The following is a 20,250-nucleotide window of genomic DNA, read 5'->3' as shown; positions in this document are numbered from 1 at the left end:
TGATGATGATATTCGTTCTAGAAATTCACTTGAGTTTTACCACCTTAAAAAGCAGTTTTTCTCTACTGAATATACCAAAAATAAAAATTACTTCGGGTACTTAAAAATGCAGACTGGCTCTTACTATCACCTCCCCCTGATCCCCAGCATTTCTTATTTAATATTTTGTTGTGGAACCCAGGCATTTGATCTTGAAAATTATTCTAAGGGACTTTATTGTCAATAGTCATAAAATTACACTTTGAGAAACATAAAGAAGAAAGTAGAAAAGATCAACTCACAATCTTTCTATCCAAATATTTATGAGAATGCTACAGAACTTTATGTTCGGATGAATTCCATCTTTTAAAAAAACAAACACTGACACATTTTGCTTTTTCTTCTATCTCAGGGCAAAGAGCCAAAATGAAATTTGTAGTACTTGCTGTCACCCTTGGGCTAACTTTGCTGCTAGGAGTCCACGCCATGCCTGCCAATCGGCTCTCTTGCTACAGAAAGACACTAAGAGATCGCAACTGTCACAACCTTCCAGAGGGAGTAACTGACCTGACAAAGATGGATGTAAACGTCCAGGATCACTTCTGGGATGGGAAGGGATGTGAGATGATCTGTTACTGCAACTTCAGCGAATTGCTCTGCTGCCCAAAGTAAGGAAATGCAATCACAAAGTATATGGCTATAAAATGTACGCATAACAACTCTCGTTTACGACAACTTTATAATGGGTTTACTGATGTTTAATCACTCTTTTTTAGTAAAATCCTAGTGAAATCTCAGCTATTTTCTAGGATCATCACCATTGTATCTGAAACTGAATGTTTTCATTTAAGAAACAGTTTGGCAGATTTTAATAAAACTAAATATAATCCAGAAAATTAATAACACTCCAGTATATTAAATTCTAAATTCCCTATCTTTTACCACAAAAAAAATCTACCAGTAGGAGAGGTCAACTTCAAGGTTGATATCTTAAATCAATTTGAAAACCAATAAAAGGCTTTAGATAAAAGATCCTAGAGAAGAGGGACAAATAATTAATGGGACAGAGATGTGGTAATGGTCAAAGAAAACCTTTCTAGCTCTATGTATGAGTTAACCAGAAATGAACTAAATAAAAATTATCTACTGACTTGGAAAATAGATGCATTTTAAGTATAATATGATGGCAGATAAATCAATAATTTTTTTGGCTCTTGTTTTTAAAATCATCTTCTGGTTACTGAAGAGCCTCAAATACTATGATCTTGGCTATTTCATACCAAAATTAGCTCTTTCAAATTACTTTCAACATATGTCATCATCTTTTCATTTTTCTAAGAAACCTGTGAGGTAGAAAGGACAGATATAATCATCTTATCAAGGAAAGGTGCAGAGAGGTAAAATGACCAGCACCATCCCACGCAACTAGTTAATATCAGGTCTTCTGATTTGGACCAGATATTTTTTTCTACCAAGGCAGTTGGTTCTTCATGTGTGGCTCCCAGATCAGCAGCTTCAATATCACTTAGCTCTTATTAAAAATGAACATCCATCCTTGAGCCCTAGACCAGACTTACTGAATTAGGAAGACTGTAGGTGAGGCATAGCAATTATGGCTTAACAAATCTTCTAGGTGATTTCAATGCATGATAAAGTTTGAAAATGACTTGTACTAAATGATATCAAGAATGTGAGTTAATTGATTCCATTAAAATGACAGTATTTCCAAGACTGCATAAATGAAATGTTATTTAATATTAAAATACCATGTTTGCTCTTTTGTAATTGTAAGACCTGAAACCAATATATTGAGAAGTACTTGTATTTAATTTATGATATAATTTTGTGACCATCTGTGGTTATGGATGAGAATAGAAGTCTGGATACACAAAAGTAATTTCTACCTGATTTGGCTACCTTTTCCCCAGTACCAACAGATTTACCTTGCTAAGTATATTTCCTTTTTCCCCCCTGTAAACACAAATTCTAATTTGCCATCCTATATTCTTCTTATTTTTATTGAGATACAATTTACATACAGCACTGTATATGTTTAAGGTATACAGGATAATAACTTGATAGACATATATTACCAAATGGTTACCATAATAAATTTAGTTAACATCCATTAGTTCATATAGTTACCCCCAATTTTTTCTCCTTGTGATGAGAACTTTTACGATTTACTCTCTTAGCAACTTACAAATATATGATATAGCACTGTAAACTATACTTACATTAGAGTTTACATACTAAATATATTTCTAATGAGTCATAATCATGATATAATTTTATATTATTTTCATGCATTTTTTTACTTTAGCTTATGTGATCTTTCCCATAACAGTAGAATTGAATAGCTTAACATTTGTCCTTTCCCTATAAAACCTAGAAATTTATTTATTGAGAATTTTTTAACTTTCTGTTTCTTATCTATGGATTTAAACTTCATGGCCCATCCCCACTCATGTAAGAGAAATAATACTTTTGGTATGATCATAAGGTTTTGAAATCATTTAATTTTTCCATTTCTTTAGAGTTCAATGATAGCATTATATCAATGGCAAAGGGGAGGAAAGCGGGAGACTCGAGTACCTTCTTGGTCTTTGTTGCTCCTCTGGCGAGTTCTCCCACTCATTCTCTTTGTACTTTATTCCTAAAAAGAATAGTCATATCTGAAATTCTTGTCCATTTTTAACCCAGTAAAGACTAATAGATATCTTAGTTTTCAGCTGAATTTAACTGATGTCCTACTTTCTTTCAGAGATATCTTCTTTGGACCAAAGATCTCTTTTGTGATTCCTTGCAACAATCATTGAGAATCTTCATGCATTCCAGAGAACATCGTCTCTCATTTCCCACAAATTGCATTATGTCAACATAACTGCGTTTCAAATTTCTCTCCAGTGCAATAAAGCACAGATTCTATAAATTCTTATTTGTCTAAGACAGTAAACTTGTGTTAAATAAGTAGTAATAAAAATTAATTCAATTTAAATTTTCTGTGGACATTGTTGGCACTGGTTAAAATTTTTGGCTAGAAAATTTTCATCTATGAAGTATTCAGTAGGCTCAGGATTTCTGAATAGTTGATTAGCCATAATCCTTGCTCAAAGGTTGAGAACTTTTAGTTCTTAGTTGACAGTTATTGACCATGTATACTTAATGGAAAGATTCAGATATAAATGAGGTTCTTAGAAGGGAATCTAGAAGATTTCTAGTAAGAGGGTAAAAGGGCTGGGGCACTTGGCTGGCTCAGTTGGTAGGGCATGAAACTCTTAATCTTAAGTCCTGAGTTCCAGCCCCTTGTTGGGCATAGAGTTTACTTAAAAAAAAAAGATGATAAAGGGAGCCAATATTTAAGTACATATTATGTATGCCAAGTATTTTAAGTGCATTTTCACTTTGCTCTCTAAAAAAACAACAAAAACCTTCACGGTTAAGTATTCTTAAACCCATTTTTTTAGATACTAACTTAAGTTTAAGACATTTGCTAAAAATCAAATGTAGCCCATATACTACACACATTCACACACAGCTGTATCCTTAAAATTATTTTATCCCTGATGTATCAATTCTTCTTTAGAATAACGTACATTAAAAGAAACATGTAATGGATTAAAGTCACATGAATGTTAAAGGTAAGTAAAACGGATGTCTTGAAAGATATTTTCTGATAGAGGCAGCTTTGGACTATGCCCCATATCTGAGGAGGTATGCATTGACTAGTGGCCATCAGAGGTAATTTCGGAATATCCTTAGTGCTATAAAAATTTATTAAATGCTTGCTAAGTGCCAGCTATGATTTGGACTTGGGGATGTGCTAATAAATAAGATGGACTTGTCCTCTTGGAACTTGTATTCTAACAAAAGTGTAATAATTACAACCAAATACTTATTTATAAATGTGAACCCTGCTAAAAAGGGGAAGTGTAGAGGGCTATACAAAGTATTATTATGGGGAAAAGTTAGAGAAATACCATACCCTGTAGTAAACCTAAGAGATATCATTTTGTCAATAAAAGTGACATTATTTAAGGGCCCCTGGGTGGCTCAGATGGTTAAGATACAGACTCTTGATTTCAACTGAGGTCATGATCTTAGGGTTGTGAGATTGAGCCCCATGATGGGCCCATGCTGGGTGTGGAGCCTGCTTGTGATTCTCTCTCTCCCTCTGCCCCTCCCCAGTCACACGCTTTCTTTCTCTTAAAAAAAAAAAAGTGGTATTATTTAATTGAAATACATACTTGGAAGTCCCTGTTATCTATTCAGTGTCCAATAAGTGTTAATGGGCTGGACCAAACAATTTTGAAGTAGTCAGTATTCAGTCCCTCTTAAAATCTACACAAAAATAAGTTAGAATATGTTTTTCAAATAGTATGACTTCCTACAAAAATACATGAAAAAGAATTGTTTAAAAAAACTAATTCATTATTTCAGTAATGCAATAGGATTTGATTGGGCTTTTTTTTTCTTCACTGAATTAAACGATATTAAAATCAGACTAAATAAGTCTTCTATCCTTTCTAGAACAGTGCACAGAACAGATAAATAAGAAAATCATCAGTAAACTTGCTTCATTTTCTACTTGGTATAGACTGTCTTTGAGGGAGGAAAAAAGTGTTAAGGATTCAGTATCTTTATTTGTAAATGACACATCAGCATGAGAGCATCTGTGAGACAACAACGGTTTTTGAAGGACTGTTCTCTTATTATTGCAAACAAAACCTGATGAGAAAAATAGTAGTTGAAAAAAAGCTAAATATTTAAAGGAATATTATAGATTATTATGATTATTCTTCATTGTATACTCCCCTTTCTGGAAATAACTTTTGTAATATGAAATTAAATTACATTCTTTTAGAAAGGAATGCATAACAGAAGCACACATTCCTCTTCATATTACCAAATAAATATAAAAACATGAATGTTCATATAACTTACCTTATGTAACTTTTCCCGACTAGGTTGATATATTTTTAAAGCAAACACTTCATTCAATCATATTAATAAACAGATCCTTTATTTTTTCCATAGCTTTTAGCTACAAGAAAAGACAATTAAGCTTTTACTAAAAATTTACTATTTTTCTTAACACTGTCTTACAATTGAGTGTGGTAGGTACTGTTATGATCCCTATTCTATTGCCAAAGTACCAAGGTTTAGAGAGATTAAGGAGTTTAAGGTTACATTATCAAAGCAGTAGTGCCAGGTTTTGAATAGGACCAGTCTTACTCTAGCATTTAGAATCTTAACCACTGTTATTTAATAGCATCATCTAATCTATTTCCTTTTTAGGAAAATAAACGTGTTTTTTTTTTTTAAAGATTTTATTTATTTATTTGACACAGAGAGAGACAGCCAGTGAGAGAGGAAACACAAGCAGGGGGAGTGGGAGGGGAAGAAGCAGGCTCCCAGTGGAGGAGCCTGATGTGGGGCTCGATCCCAGAACACTGGGATCATGCCCTGAGCCAAAGGCAGACACTTAACGACTGAGCCACCCAGGCACCCCAGGAAAATAAACCTTTATGGGACACCTAATTGTACACTTCAGCTAGCTTGTATAAGCTAAATGCTTACTGACTTAACAATTTCTGTATTTTTATCTTGAATGCTCTATATCCTTTTCCTTATTATGAATCTGAGCACAAAGTTGAGAGTAATACTTACTAATAGCCCATCTCTTCTTGATAAAATTTCTTTTTTCCTCGTCATAATCCATAGGAATGCCTTGAATATTTTTGTTTGCTGGGATTAAGTACTAATCATAAAAGATTATTAGAGAATTGGAAGCTATAAGGAGAACCCAAACAAAGAGCAACAACTACTGGAGGAAGGGAAGGACAGACAGATAAGAACATTCACAGATACAAATACTTTAACTTCCTTATAGTTGCTAACAGGTACACATGAGTTCTTTTCCAAAGAAATCATTTTTGCAAAATATTATGACAGGTGCTTTTAAAATGTAAATAATCACATCAGTAGAGCATTATGGGCTTTAAAATAATTTTCCCAAAAAGAAAAAATAATCAAACTCATATATTTCTAAATCACTTTGCATTAACAGCCAAGCCTAAACTTTTCTCTCAAAGATTTGAAGAGAAATTGGTATTAGAAAATTATAGTAAATTGGGGTGCCTGGGTAGCTCAATCAGTTAAGTGTCCAACTCTTGGTTTCAGCTCAGGTCATGATCCCAGGGTCTTGAGATCAAGCCCTGCATTGGACTCCATACTCAGTATGGAGTCTGCTTGAGATTCTTTCCCCCTCCTTCTTCCCCTCCCTATTTTCCCCCCACTTCCACTCTCTCTCTAAAATAGATGAAATCTTAAAAAAAAAGAAAATTATAGTAAATTGACACTGATTTAACTTCCCCAATTTACTTCTATAGAGTGCTATCACCATAATGGGCTCATCTTTGCAGAGTGGTTTATCTGGAGAGAAATATGTGGCATATATGTAGCTCCTATATTTTAAGAATTTTACAAATAAAAACCTATATCAGTATTATCCTGATACCAAAGTCAGGCATGGATAGTACTAGAAAACTCCAGACCAATATAGTTTATGAATATAGATGCAAAAATCTTCAAAAAAATATTAATATATCAAATCCAATAGCACATTAAAAATCTCATAGAATATACATAAACACCACTAGAGGTAATAAAAAAAATGCAGCACAATTGTAGGGAATCAACATACAAAAATCAGTTGTGTTTCTGTACACCAGTAATGAACAATCCAAAAAAGAAATCAAGAAAACAATTCTATTTACAGTAGCATCAAGAAGAATAAATCATCAGAAATAAATTGTATCAAGGTGGTGAAAGACTTGTACACTGGAAAACATTGCTGAAACAAATTTTTAAAACCAAAATAAATGGAAAAACATCCCATATTCATGGATCGGAGTACTTAATATTGTTAATATAGCAATCTTAAAGTGATATACAGATTCAATACAAACTTCATCAAAATTCAAATGGCTTTTTTGGCAGAGATGAAAAAACCAATCCTCAGATTCATAAGGAAGTACAAAGGACCTCAGATAGCCTAAATGATATTGAAAAAGGAAGACAGGTAGGAGACTCACACTTCCTGATTTAAAAACTTACTGCAAGGCTACAGCAGTCAAAAGAGTGTAGTACTGGCATAAGAACAGGAATATGAACTGATGGAACAGAATTGAGAATTCAGAAATAAATCCAAATATCTATGGCAAATTGATTTTTGACAAGGGTGACAAAACATTCAGTGAAAAAAGAACAGTCTTCAACAAATGGTGCTGAGACAACTGGATATCCACATTCAAAACAATGAAGTTAAACCTCTACAACACTCTATATACAAAAATTGACTCAAAAGGGGCCAATGACCTGAATTTAAGTGCCAAAGTTATAATTTTCATATATATAAAAAAAAAACCCAGAAAAAATAGGGGTTAATCTTCATAATCTCACATCTGGCAAAGAATTCTTAGATCAACACCAAAAATATGAGTAACAAAAGAAAATAATAAACTGGACTATATAAAAACTAAAAACTTTTGTGCATCAAAGAACATTATCAAGAATATGAAAAGGCAACACACAGAATGGGAGAAAATATGGACTTAATATCCATATCTAGAATAAAAAAACTCCTGCAACAAGAAGACAAGCAATCCAACTGAAAAATAAGCAAAGGCGTTAAATAAATGTTCTCTAAAGAAGACATACAAGTCAGCAATAAGCACATGAAAAGATATACAGTATCATATGTCAGTAAGAAAACACAAATAAAAAAAAAACTACAATGAGATACCACTTCACACCCAGTAGGAAGGCTTTAATTAAAAAGAAAAAAGGAAATACAAGTATTGGCAATTTGGAGAAATAGAAACTCTTGTACACTGCTGGTGGGAATGGAAATGGTACAGCCACTATGGAAATCTGAAGGTTCCTCAAAAAGTTAAATATAGAATACCATGTGATTCAACAATTCTACATATATACCCAAAAGAAATGAAAACTTCTACCAAACATGTCCACATTGAAACTTGCACACAAATGTTCATAGCAGCATTATTAATTGCCAAAGGTGGAAATATGTCCATCTATGGATGAATAAACAAATTGTGATATCTATCTATCATCTATCTATCTATCTCACGATGGAATATTGTTCAGCTGTTAAAAGGAACAAAGTACTGATAAATATGCAGCAACTTGGATGAACCTTGAACACATACACTATGTGAAAAAAAAATTCAGACCCAAAAGGACATATATGATTTCCTTTATAGGATATATACATAATAGGCAAATTCACAGAGACGGAAAGCAGATTAGGGGTATCAGGGGATGAAGAGAAGGAGGAATTGGGAGTAATTACTTTATTGGTGTTTTTATGGGGTAATGAAAAATGTTGAAATTAGAGCTGGTGGTTGTACAACATTGCGAATACACTAAATACCAACAAATTATACAGTTTAAAATGGTTAATACTACCATATTAATTTTAGCTCAATTAAAAAAGAACTTTATGTAGGGGTGCCTGGGTGGCTCAGTTTGTTAAGCATCTGCTTTCGGCTCAGGTCATGATCCCAGGGTCCTGGGATCAAGCCCCGCATAGCGCACCCTGCTCAGGAGGAGACTGCCTCTCCCTCTGCCCCTCCCCCTACTCATGCTCTTATTTGCTCTCTCTCAAATAAGTCTTTAAAAAAAAAAACTTTGTGTGTAGAAATAATACAGAGCTTGGTTTGTAAAGTACTATATTTCAGGTATTTTTAGCCTTTTCTTAAATGTCCAATAAAAGGTAGTTCTACCAAATAACTTTTTTTTTTTTAAAGTGAGCATATGTAAGATTTATTTAACTTGGGGTGCCTGGGTGGCTCAGATGAAGTGTCTGCCTTTGGCTCAGGTCATGATCTCCAGGTCCTGGGATCAAGTCCCGGGTAGGGCTCTCACCTCTGCAGGGAGTCTGCTTCTGCTTCTCCCTCTCCGTCTCTTCCCCTGCTCATGCTCTTTCTCTATATCTTTCTGTCTCAAATGAATAAATCTTAAAAAATACAGATTTAACTCCTTGACAAGGAAACCATCTGGACTTATTTCTTGAGTATCTGCTACTCATTATGTTTTCTTCCTTCTACCTCACAATTTTGGATTCTTCTGATGCTCTAATGTTATAAGCAACTTGTACCCTTATAGAGGTAGAGTTTCCATTTACTTTTTTTGGTTCAGAGATAAACAGGGAAAAAGATTTCTAGTGAAATTTTCATACCCAATAGCAAATAATTAAAAATTTTATATAAAACTGACTTTTACATTGCAGCATCTTGACTTCCTAAGCTTTGATGTTCTTACAGTTTTTCATGTTTTAAATTGCTCTAATAAGGATTTAATTTCATTGCATAACTAACACCCAGAACTCTTTCACTTTTATCCAACTACATTTTATGCAAATAATTAACTATGAAATTAACACTGTTAAACGTTATATCCATAAACAGGTAATTTAATGTAAGTGAATGGTTTCAGGATTCTTTCACAAAAACAGTGTTTTTATAGGAAAAAGTAAGCTTACAGTCAAGTTTTATTAAAAAAATAACTTTTTTACAGATTATAGATTTAGAGAAAAATGTGTAAGTAATACTTTCTTTAAATAAACCACCGCTACATCTTGTAGTTATGTGGTTCACTTTCGTACAGCTAAGAAAAAATTTCTCAGAGATTTCTGGAATGCCAAAAATGAGAGGGTTTTGTAATACCAATTATCACAGTCTCTGCTCATCAATAAAGTACAGTTGACTGTTGAACATGGGTTTAACCGTGCGAGTCCACGTATATATAGATTCTTTCGTGTGCATTAATTACTGCAAACGTTATTTTCTCTTATGACTTCAAAAACATTTTTTCTCTAGTTTAAGAATACAGTATTATCATACATGTAACACACAAGATGTATATGGACTGTTTATGTTATTGGAGGGGCTTACTAGCCAACAGTAGGCTATTAAGTTTTGGGAGAGTCAAAAGTTGTGTGTCGATTTCCAACTATGCAGTGGTTGGTGCTCCAACCCCTGCATTGTTCAAAGGGTCAACTGTAAATCTTTACATATTATGCCAAGAATGAAGTCCAGTGCATTATTTTTCACCATATTTTCTAGCTGTCAATACACTCAGAACACTTAAAAATACACAGACTAACTCTCTAATGAAACACTACTTTAGATTTAGCCACATCAGTGGTTCTTCACCATGGGTGATTTTGCTTCCCAGGGCATGTTTGGCAGCATTTGGTGATAGTTTTGGTTGTCACACCTTCAGAGTGCCACTGGCACTAGTGTGGACTGCAATGATGCGGCTAAAACTACAACACGCAGGACAGCCTCCCATGGTAAAGAATTATCAGGCCCAAATGTCAACCTTTGAGAGAAAACTTGAGCTACATTAATATTCTGATCCATTTCCAACCTAAAATCTGCACCATCATCAAGGACATTAACTGAAGCTGTTGTTTTGTTTTGATGTCATAAACTATACATTTGATTTGCAATTATGAGAACTTTAATAGAAAACTGACAGAGAATGAAATGTAAAAGAAAGCAGAATATAATCAAGTCAGAGCTATGTATGGATGAAAATTTAAAGATCTTGTTAGATTTCTAGATCTCTCCAACTTACTAGTTTTAATTTGCAATGTAAACAGTACAGGACATGACTGAAAATTAAAGGGCACTACAGAATTTCTTTCTATATTCATTCATATAAACACCTTTTCTCTAAGACAAAATTTAAAGAAACAACACTAATTCTATGTTATTTCAAAAAGAAGTTCACCCCAAAGGAAGTCTATTTTTCAAACCCATTAGCACCAAAAAGCACTTTACAGCATTAGGATATCTTTAATTCCAAATCAGATTGTCCCAGAGAGAGCTAATGTGCTACGCTTGTTACTTCTCCCTAACCTTAATTTCTTGCGGGGGGGAGGGGGGGGGGCGGGGAGGGAAGGAATGGTGGTAACAAAATGATCTTTAAACTCTCAATTATGGTGATGGGTAGTAAGGAGGGCACGTATTGCATGGTGCACTGGGTGTTATACGCAACTAATGAATCATGGAACTTTACATCAAAAACCAGGGATGTACTGTATGGTGACTAACATAATATAATAAAAAAATATTATTATTAAAAAAAAATAAACTGTCAATTAAAACTAGTACCTAGTCAGTTTATATAAAAATCAAACTTCACAAAATACACTGAAGCAACTATAATAGTAATCACCTTTATTTAAAATATTTTTTAATCTAGGAAAGCTCATTTTACACGAGTTTCCAACTAATTATTAGAGTCAGAAACAAAGAAAATAAAACCAGAGAAAATCCTCTGTAAAAAAATACACAAGGAACATTTCTACATGTGAAAAAACAGTAAACAGTCTTAACATCAGAACATCCAAGTCTTAGTCTCAATTCCATCTCTTCTAGTGAACACTACTATCAACCTTGAGATCTGATTTGTTCTTGTCATTCTTCACTGAGTAGATGAAATATGTTAAGGTGTCTTTTTCATTCACTGGAATAGACCTAAAGTGGCAACCAACAATCTATTAAAAAAAAAATTGAAATTAAATTATAGATATTGACAGATGTCATACTAGGTAAAAAACACATTCATCAAAAGAAAAAGTGCTATGTGATAAGAGCTATTTCCTTTTAAACATAAACTATTTAACAAAATACCAATAAGATGAAAAGCATGTAAGAATAAGATGTTATGAACAAGAGATAGTGTGATTTCACAGGACCCTCCAACCCACTCAGTTAAATATACATTAATTAGAATGTTATTCCCTTTTATTTAAATTTTATAACTAGAAGCTACATTAGGAGGTAATTATTTTTAAACTTTAAATACCAATGAAATAAAACAGAATGTAGACCCTACTCACAGAAAAAGGATAAATATGTAAGTTGAAAAAATTTTGCTACTATACAAACTATCTTACAAATATATTTGCTATAACTTATATTCATTCCTTCATTGGTAGTACTCTTTGTTAAAGTTCCTTGAAAGTTTTTCTGAATAAAGATTATGGATGGAAAATGAGAAAGGAAAGAGAGACATTCACTGAAGAATGTTTATCTGCTTTCTGGCCTTTTCATTCTGCTAATCTAACATGTGCACTGCAACAACCAAGAGAAATACAACAGACTAAACTGGGGTGCTGAGATGCATATCTAGAATGTGGAAGATAAAACTTCTTAAAGAAAATGTTATTCATACGATAATTGAGAAATTTAAAGACATAATTAAGATTAAGGACAGTCACCTAACTCTGGAATCATTCCTGACTAAGGAAACTGTAACTCTCATGGCCATTTGGATTTTTTCTCATTTCTAAAGAAGAAAGTAGCTTTAGAAATAATATAACTTTTAAAATAGCAGATTATCAAATATTTCAAGGACACTTAAAAAAATACATACTTCTGACCCTTGTACAACACAGGTTTTAACTGTGAGGGTCCACTTACCCACTTTTTTTTTTTTTTCAGTAAATACAGTATAGTACTGTAAATGTATTTTCTTTTCCACATGATTTTCTTAACATTTTCTTTTCTTTAGTTTACTTTATTGAGAATGCAGTAAGAATATATATAATACATATGACATAGTAACTATGTTAATTGACTATGTTAGACTATGTTATCAGGAAGGCTTCTAGTCAACAGTAGGCTATTAGTAGTTGAGTTTTTGCAGAATCAAGTTATATGAGGATTTTTGACTATGCTCCTAACCCCTGCGTCATTCAGGGGTCAACTATACGTTATATGTAACATTTAAAATAATCAGTTCTTTGGTTCTCATTTGTCCCAAAACAAAGGTAACTTGCACTTGATTAGTATCTGCATAAATGGATAGTTTCATTATGGTAGATAATATCTATGTTTAGGTTATATTAATATACTATACAATCTAAAAAGGACTGGATCTTTTAAATCAAATTTAAAGAAAAACTGAATTTTTGTTGCTTGGGTAAGAAGGAAAGAAGAAATTCTGGCTAAAAAGTCAATACATTAGATCTTAACATTAAAAAAGCATTCTGTCAAAGAATTGTATCTTCTGTATCTTTTACCTTATCTAATATGCACATTTTAGAAAATGTTGCATTACTAAGCCCAAGCTGAAAAAATGAGAAAACTCATTTATACATTTAATTTCTATTCTAACAGATTAAGTATTTTTACTTAAATGATTAAAGTATAAATATATAAATCTAAAACACCTTATTATGATTCACAGATTTCTTGGTTCTATTAATTCCTGAGAACAAACATATTGCAAAATTTACGAAAAAACTAGAAGTTCTATATCGACAAAGCAAACTAAGTAAAACCTTGGATAAAAGTCTTTGCATCTTCCAGATGTGAAGAAAGCATAGATGGCTCAAGTAAAACAAACTAACACTAACAAGGACAAATTCTGAAATAGTTAAATCAACAAGTTATAGGAATACTATTTACAGGCCAATCGGTAGACCTAGTCCATCAAAAACTTAAAAAAAAAAATTCTAATAAAGACAACAAAGTTTATCAATTTCTTTTATTATGTCTCAGGTGTTCAATAAATGTTTACTAAGTGGAATTTTAAAATCAACAGACTTTCAGAATGAGAATTAAAAAATTATCACCCAGAATTTCTGAAAGCCAGTATTAAAAAATGCTTAGAAAATTACATACAATCCATTGAGTGGTTGTTACATAAAGGAATTTAAAAGGCAGACAAACGTTCCTAGGAAACTAAATTCTTCCGCAATAGATTTTTTATTAACTGATCTTTCTAACTAAAATGTATTGCTATATACACTACGTTAACAATTTCCTTAGTTTTTAATGACTCTTTTTGTATAAACAGGCTCATTTAAAATATAAATAGTTTAAAACTCACAAATACCTCAACAAGTTGTGCTTTATTAAGTCCTGGTCTGGTTGATAGTTTGAAGTGTCTTTTGTATCTCCGAAGTGTATTTACTTGTAATTGGTATAAATCAACCTAGAAAAAAAATAAACATGTAAGAATTAGTTTATGTAATTTTTTAAATAGTTATCTTTGATACGAATAACATTTCAATTTTAGCACAATAAAAATGTAATTCCATTATTAAATAACAAAATTACATTATTTAAATCCATTTCATTATTCCTTTTATATAATCAAAACTATAAATATATTGTACACCGTAATCTTCTGAAGATAATACTGAAAACTGGGAGCAAAAAAAGAAGTTAGAAGGCGACAGAGCTATCAGTACTGTCAAATGAAAACATAAGTCAAACTACAACTGCCTGTTAACTGGCTATATTTAATTTTGCTTTCATTTTCAGATTTTTCTCTGTAAGTATTTTTAAAATTTGTTCATATCTTTTAACAGAAGTTTCAGAATGGAATATTTAGGATTTATATTTAACATACAGAAACTTTATCTACCTCTGGAGTATCAATATCTTGAACAGGTGAATCTCCTCCATCATCGTCACTCCCTTTTCTCTTTCTTCTGTTCCGAACACTCTGAATTAAGTTTTTATGATAATCACAAATGTAAAGATGCCTTGCCTGAAACAGAAAAGTTTCACAGACTACTTATGATTATATAATGTGTCCATGTATTAGTAAAATGCATAGGGCACAGTGAATTATTAAAATAAAAAGTCAAAACAGGCCATTGTTAAGACAACAACATGTTTATACGCTAAAATCCTATATTCAGTTAGAACATTCCACGTCTGGCAATAGCCGCGATACCGTTAAGAGGATTGGGGAGTGGGGTGGGGAGGGCAGGAAGGGAGGCAGAGAAGCAGAATGAGAAATCCCAACTCTAGATTTTGTCATTAAATTGCAGTGAGGGTGAACTAGATTTGTTAGGTCATGCTGTTTTTGAACAAAGGGAAAGATGATGTTGCCCACAACTTTGCTATCTGCTATTTTTTCTATTTAAAGAGCACATTTTAGTAGCATGATATATGCTTCCTATTCTTTCTCAATATTCAAATTATAATCCAGATACAAAACTATCCATTTTTACAAATGAGCTACTGATTTCATACACTACATATATTTAAATCTCAATTATAAACTTCTGAATATTTAATGAATGTATTTATTTGTAATACGTTTTTCCAACCAAAGCAATGGGAAATTATTCAAGTTTACTTGACAAGTTTCTTATGAGCATGACGAAAGAATTGTTTAACAGGCATAAAGTATCACAAGTTTGCCTTTAACAGGCATAAAGTATCACAAACTTTGCGAAAGCTTCAATTAAACGTAGTCTTGAGAGTTGTATGGTAACATCTGAAATATTGGGCTGCATATATTAACAGTTAAACTCCTTTTTAAAAACCAAACGATTAAAGACTAAGTCTTTTAAATTAACTTCTAAACTAAATCCAAGTTAAAATTATGGAGGACATGTGCTAGGTTCTGGCATCTTGTTACTCATTTACCGCCAGCCAGAGAAAAGTGGCAATGGCTGTTTCTAAAAACCTCATGGATGGTTTAAAAAAAAAAAAAAAAAAAAAAAAAAACCAAAAAAACCAGACGTGCAAAAGGACGGAAAAAGAAATCCCCATGGCTGCCAAAGGGATGGCAAAATCGCAAAGGCTACGTGCTCCCCACGTTCCTAGCAGCTGCGCTAGATGCTGACATCGTTCACAATCCCCGCTCCCAGCAAGGCGCAGGGTGGGCTCGGCTTCCTTCACTCCGTACTCGGGCGAACGAGGAAAGGGGTCTTTCTTTACGGCACTATCAGGTCCTTGGTCTTTGCAGGACTCCACTTTTGCCTACACGAGGGGAGTTACTCCCTGGGGCCACACGCCAGCTAGGGCAGCAAAACAAAGAAGGCGCCTCCATTCCGGGAGCTGCCGGGCTGCAAGAAAACTACTCCCGGCCCTCCGAGCGGCGATCCCCTTTGTTTCGTTTCCCGATCTCGGTGAAGGAGGAAGGGGTTAGACAGCGAGCGGAATGGACTCAGGCAGCGTGGGGGCGGGGGGGACAGGAGGGGTGGGGGAGGAGCGGAACCGCGGCGTGCAAGTGTGTGTCTGTTGGGGGTGGCGGACTGAGTTGCAGCGACTTTGTTGTTTGCTTTCTACCAGAGACCACACAACGGGTTCGCACTGCAGCCAGGTCTAGGGGGACCCCTGAACCCTCCGCCTAACAATCCCTGTCGGCACCGCTCCTGGAGCTCCAAGGGGGTGGGCAGGGAAGGGCCGTCCCACCGTCACTTACGCTCTTATCCAGCTCGATTTTCACCTTCTTCTGGGAGATGCTCTTCTGAATCCTCTTGCTGAAGCTAGCGTTGCCAGCCGCCCGGCCGCACCGCTCACCGTCCTCCCGCAGACAGCACAGCTGTCCGGGGCCGGGCCCGGCCGCTCCCGGGGGCCCGGCCGCCGAGACGGCCCCGGCACCGGGCACCTCAGCCCCGGCGCCGGCCCCTGCCCCGTTCCCCGCCGAAGCGGCGGCAGCCGCGGCGGCCGCGACCACGGCGGCCACTGCGGCGGCCGCGTCCCCGCCGCGGCTCATCTCCTCAGGCGTGAAGCCGTTCATGTCTCCGCGCTCTGGGACGCCGGCGCTGACAGAAATCCCCGCTCCGCCTCTCTCCGGAGACTCCGGGGTCTCCGCAGGGTCCCTCAGGCACCTGACCCTGCCGAGGCAATTCCTCCGGCGGTACGGCCAGACACCAAGCGTCCTAGCCTGTCGTTGTCTGCTGGCGCCGGGATGGGGGACAGCGCTTTGAGTCAGGAACCAGAGTCGGGCGGCGCCAGGAGTTAAGACCCCGCTCACTGTCACATGGAGACGCTTCAGCAGTTGGACCCGGGCGCCTCCACCTCCCTCGGGCCCCTCGACCTGCGCAAGCGCGAAGCGCTCTCTCTGTCCCGCCCCTTCAACTCCGTAGCAGGGCACCACGGGAATTGTAGTTCCCTGCGGGAGAATCAATCTGAGTTCCTCCCTGACTCGGTGCCTTGGGGATTGGGGGAACTACTTGTCCTAGCATGCATCGCGGGGCGACGGGCTGGGCTTCTGCTGCCGCCGCTGCTTTTTTTTTTTTTTTTTAAGGCACGGGGAAAACAGGGGCGTGTGGTTGGGGGTTGTGATGATTTCTCGCTTCGTAAGTTGGTGTTTGGCTACCGGAATTTTGCAGAGTTGGCATTCCAGACGAAGAGGTCACTCAGCTCCTGAGGCGAAGCGCAAAATGCGGGGGGGTGGGGACTAGGGAGGGGAAGGGAGTGAAGGTGTGGGGGTAAAAAAGTTTCGCGGCCGTTTTCTTATCTGTGGAAAAAGAATTTTTGGTGTGGCCATGATTTTGTGGGAAATCCAAACCAAGGACAGCTCAGGGAAGCTGTCGCTCTTCGGGCCCTGGAGGTCCTGCCGGTCCTGCTGCTAACAAGGTGGATGGATAATAACAGTTTCATTCATTGACTCACCAGTTTGTTTACGGGCCCTGTTTAGGCAAAAACACCCATCCCGACCTCGACCGTGACAGGGCCTCTTCCCCAGTGCCTCAGCTTAAGGCCGTTTTAAAATCCTTGCACGTTCCTGCAAAGATCAGGTTTCATTCTTGGGTGCACAAAGTTGGCCGCTTTCTGAGGTGGAGCTCCTGACTGGTTATAACAGGGCTTCTTTCCGCCTCCACCACCAACCTTCACAATTTCTCCTCTATTGGACCTGGAGAAGGGCGGAGTCCAGTATTCTATAAAAGAGGACGTGGAACCCCCACCAATACCAAGTTAGCGTGAGTGTTTCTCAGAAACTTGCTGGCGTTCTTTCTAACGAATGAGAAGCGAGAAAGAAACTACATTTGCTTGGGTGCCTGCCAGCGCCTGAGTGCTTGTGCGTGCAGAGGGCGCGCGTGTGTGCGCGCGTGTTTGTACGTGTATGTGTGCGCCTTTGCGTGTGCGTGCGTGCCTGTGGGCGCGTGCTTGTGGAGGGAGGGGTAGAAGAATGGGAGCGGCTGATACGAAAGCTGCACCTTTGCTAGTTGTAGCGCGTCACTGTTTTTATCAGATGTATCCTGTTTAGCAATCCCATTGTTTAAACAAAAATACGAGGCAGGTTCTTTTGAAAGTTCATTTAGACTTGCTGAGTGAATTCAGTGATAGATGATTTTTTAAAAAACGGAAATGTCATCTGCGGTGAAATTCAAAGCCATCCATCCCATCCGTGCTTTTCCGTTCTAGGATATGGCAAAGGAAAAAAAGAAACATTAAAATATTACAGAAATTGGGTGAAAGAAAGAGGCTGAATGGTAAGTATTTTGTGTTACTTTTTTAAGCTGCACTCTCCAGTAGGGTGTCTGATAGCCATATGTGCCTATTGAACACTTGAAATGTGGTTATGTCTACTGAAAAACCAAATTGTTAATTTAATTTTAACTAAATTTTAAAAACGGATTTCAGTTATTGGAAAACCTTTACGCGTGTTTGGAACAACTTGAATATATGAATATATATTTTTTTCAACTTAAATTTTGTGAAATCTAAATTTAGAATCCAAGTTGAGATGTGCTGTCTCTAAGTATGAACTAGCAGGATTTCAAAGACTTAGTACCAGAATTTTAAAGAAAAGTATATTGAATAGCTTATTAATAATTTCTATGTTGATTACATGTTGAAATGATAATATTTTGAGCATACTGGTTTAAATGAAATGTAACATTAAAATAAAATTTACCTGTTTTTTTGTTTGTTTTAAATGTGGCTACGAGGACATTTAAATGTTTAAATATGTATTTGTATTAGATGATGCTGGCTTAATCTATTAAACATAGAAATGCTAATATCTATTGTTTGTGCATATATTTTCTGAAGTGGTTAAAAATGAGAACCAAATGGACAGGATGGATACACTCCCAACTTCAGGGTGGGGTTCATCTCTCAGGAGGGAGGCCAAGGGATAGTATCAGGGAATGTTTTAAAGGTGGAGTCTGTTATGTTTTAAGTTTTTATTTATTAAAAAAAATCTGAAACAAATGTAGTGTTAGGATGCTGGATTTTCATATTTTTTGTACATTTATTTGTTTTTAAAATGATTCATGATATTGTTTGGTCCTTGGTCTTAAAAGTTTATAATCTATCTTACGCAAAATATGACCACATTACTTCCTGTATATGTGTATGGCTTAGCAATGTATCGGTTTCATACGAATTTTACTAAAGTGAAGAATTGTGGCTAGGCTTCCTTTATACACCATACAGTATTTTAAAAAGATCCAATTAAACATTTATTGCGTACTAGGATCTTTTCTAGGTCCTGGGGTATGAAAAAATTGAGACAGGGTCCTAGCCATTTGGGAGCTCATTGTCTAGTGGTAGAGTAGCTTAACAGGCACACTATATAAGCTGCCAAAGACTGAACGTGTCCTCCCAAAATTCATATGTTGAAACCTAATCCCCAGTGTGATGGTATTCGGAGGCAGCATCTTTGGGAGGTGATTAGGTCATGAGGTGGAGCCCTCCTGAATTGGATTAGTGCCTTCATAAAAGAGGCTCCTGAGACGGAGAGCTCTTTTGCTCCTTTTTCCGTGTGAGGGCACAAGTGAGAAGACAGCAGTTGATGAACTAGAATGCAGTCTCACCCGATACAGACCTGCCAGCGCCTTGGTCTTGAACTTCCCAGTGTATAGAACTGTGAGAAATAAATTTCTGTTGTTTATAAGCCACCCAGTCTATGGTGTTTGTTATAGCAGCCAAACAGACTAAAATACACGCCTCAGTAAAATTAGAGAAAAAGTACAGATCTAGTGCACAAGAGGCAATGACTCACCTCTGGCAAGGAGAAGGCATTCCTGGCGTAGGTGAACTGTAAATTCTCAGTGCCTGATTTAAAGTTATCTTCAGTGAATCTGTTCGGACAGATTTTCATAATAGCCAACGTTCGTTATTTCTACAAATCTTCATATTCATGGCGGGTAAGAATTCCTTCCTTTAAGTATAATTCGCAGCCGATGTTGGAATTAGGCTTTGGGGAGCTTCAAACTTACATAATTTGAGGAGTCTTCTTTAAGAAAAAGTATTTAAAATTATAAATACAAAATTAGGCAGAAGTGTTTAAAAGGGCTTGTCCAAGTGAGGGACTCTGAAGCTTAAGTCCGTTAGCTTCATGGTAGTGCCACCTCAGAGTAGACAATATGGAAATACAGAGTTATGAAACGTAAGTTACAGGACGGTTGTCGATATCATTAAAATACTTACTTTCTGAAATGGTTATACTATGATTCTTTAAAAAGTA

General features: G+C 36.1%; 2 protein-coding genes and 1 long non-coding RNA gene across 4 annotated transcripts; 1 reads left to right on the top strand and 2 right to left on the bottom strand.

Moving 5' to 3' along the window:
* The first annotated feature begins 405 nt into the window (after positions 1 to 405).
* Positions 406 to 2,915, top strand: SCRG1 (stimulator of chondrogenesis 1). Its single transcript, XM_045799426.2, has 2 exons — positions 406 to 647; positions 2,744 to 2,915. Exons 1-2 carry the CDS (start codon positions 406 to 408, stop codon positions 2,796 to 2,798), a joined length of 297 nt encoding a protein of 98 aa, XP_045655382.1. The 3' UTR covers positions 2,799 to 2,915.
* LOC123793581 (uncharacterized) lies at positions 547 to 6,262 on the bottom strand. Its single transcript, XR_006780026.2, has 3 exons — positions 4,924 to 6,262; positions 2,575 to 2,635; positions 547 to 638 (listed from the first exon to the last, which is right to left on the bottom strand). It is a non-coding gene; the product is annotated as an uncharacterized LOC123793581 (long non-coding RNA).
* Positions 6,263 to 11,235: 4,973 nt separating this feature from the next.
* On the bottom strand, positions 11,236 to 16,957 carry SAP30 (Sin3A associated protein 30). 2 transcript variants are annotated; one of them, XM_087866584.1, is made up of 4 exons: positions 16,252 to 16,957; positions 14,455 to 14,580; positions 13,921 to 14,019; positions 11,236 to 11,552 (listed from the first exon to the last, which is right to left on the bottom strand). In XM_087866584.1, exons 1-4 carry the CDS (start codon positions 16,567 to 16,569, stop codon positions 11,535 to 11,537), a joined length of 561 nt encoding a protein of 186 aa, XP_087722710.1. In that variant the 5' UTR covers positions 16,570 to 16,957; the 3' UTR covers positions 11,236 to 11,534. The 2 variants fall into 2 exon arrangements, with proteins under 2 accessions (XP_087722710.1, XP_045655383.1); XM_045799427.2 differs by having other exon boundaries at positions 11,236 to 11,572; positions 16,252 to 16,891.
* Between the last annotated feature and the right edge of the window lie 3,293 nt (positions 16,958 to 20,250).

The sequence above is a fragment of the Ursus americanus genome, chromosome 13 (assembly GCF_024610735.1).
Source record: "Ursus americanus isolate L20-20 chromosome 13, mUrsAme1.1.p, whole genome shotgun sequence".
Classification (NCBI taxonomy): Eukaryota; Metazoa; Chordata; class Mammalia; order Carnivora; family Ursidae; genus Ursus; species Ursus americanus.
Note: the sequence above shows the minus strand (reverse complement) of the source record. Positions and strands in the feature narration are given on the sequence as shown.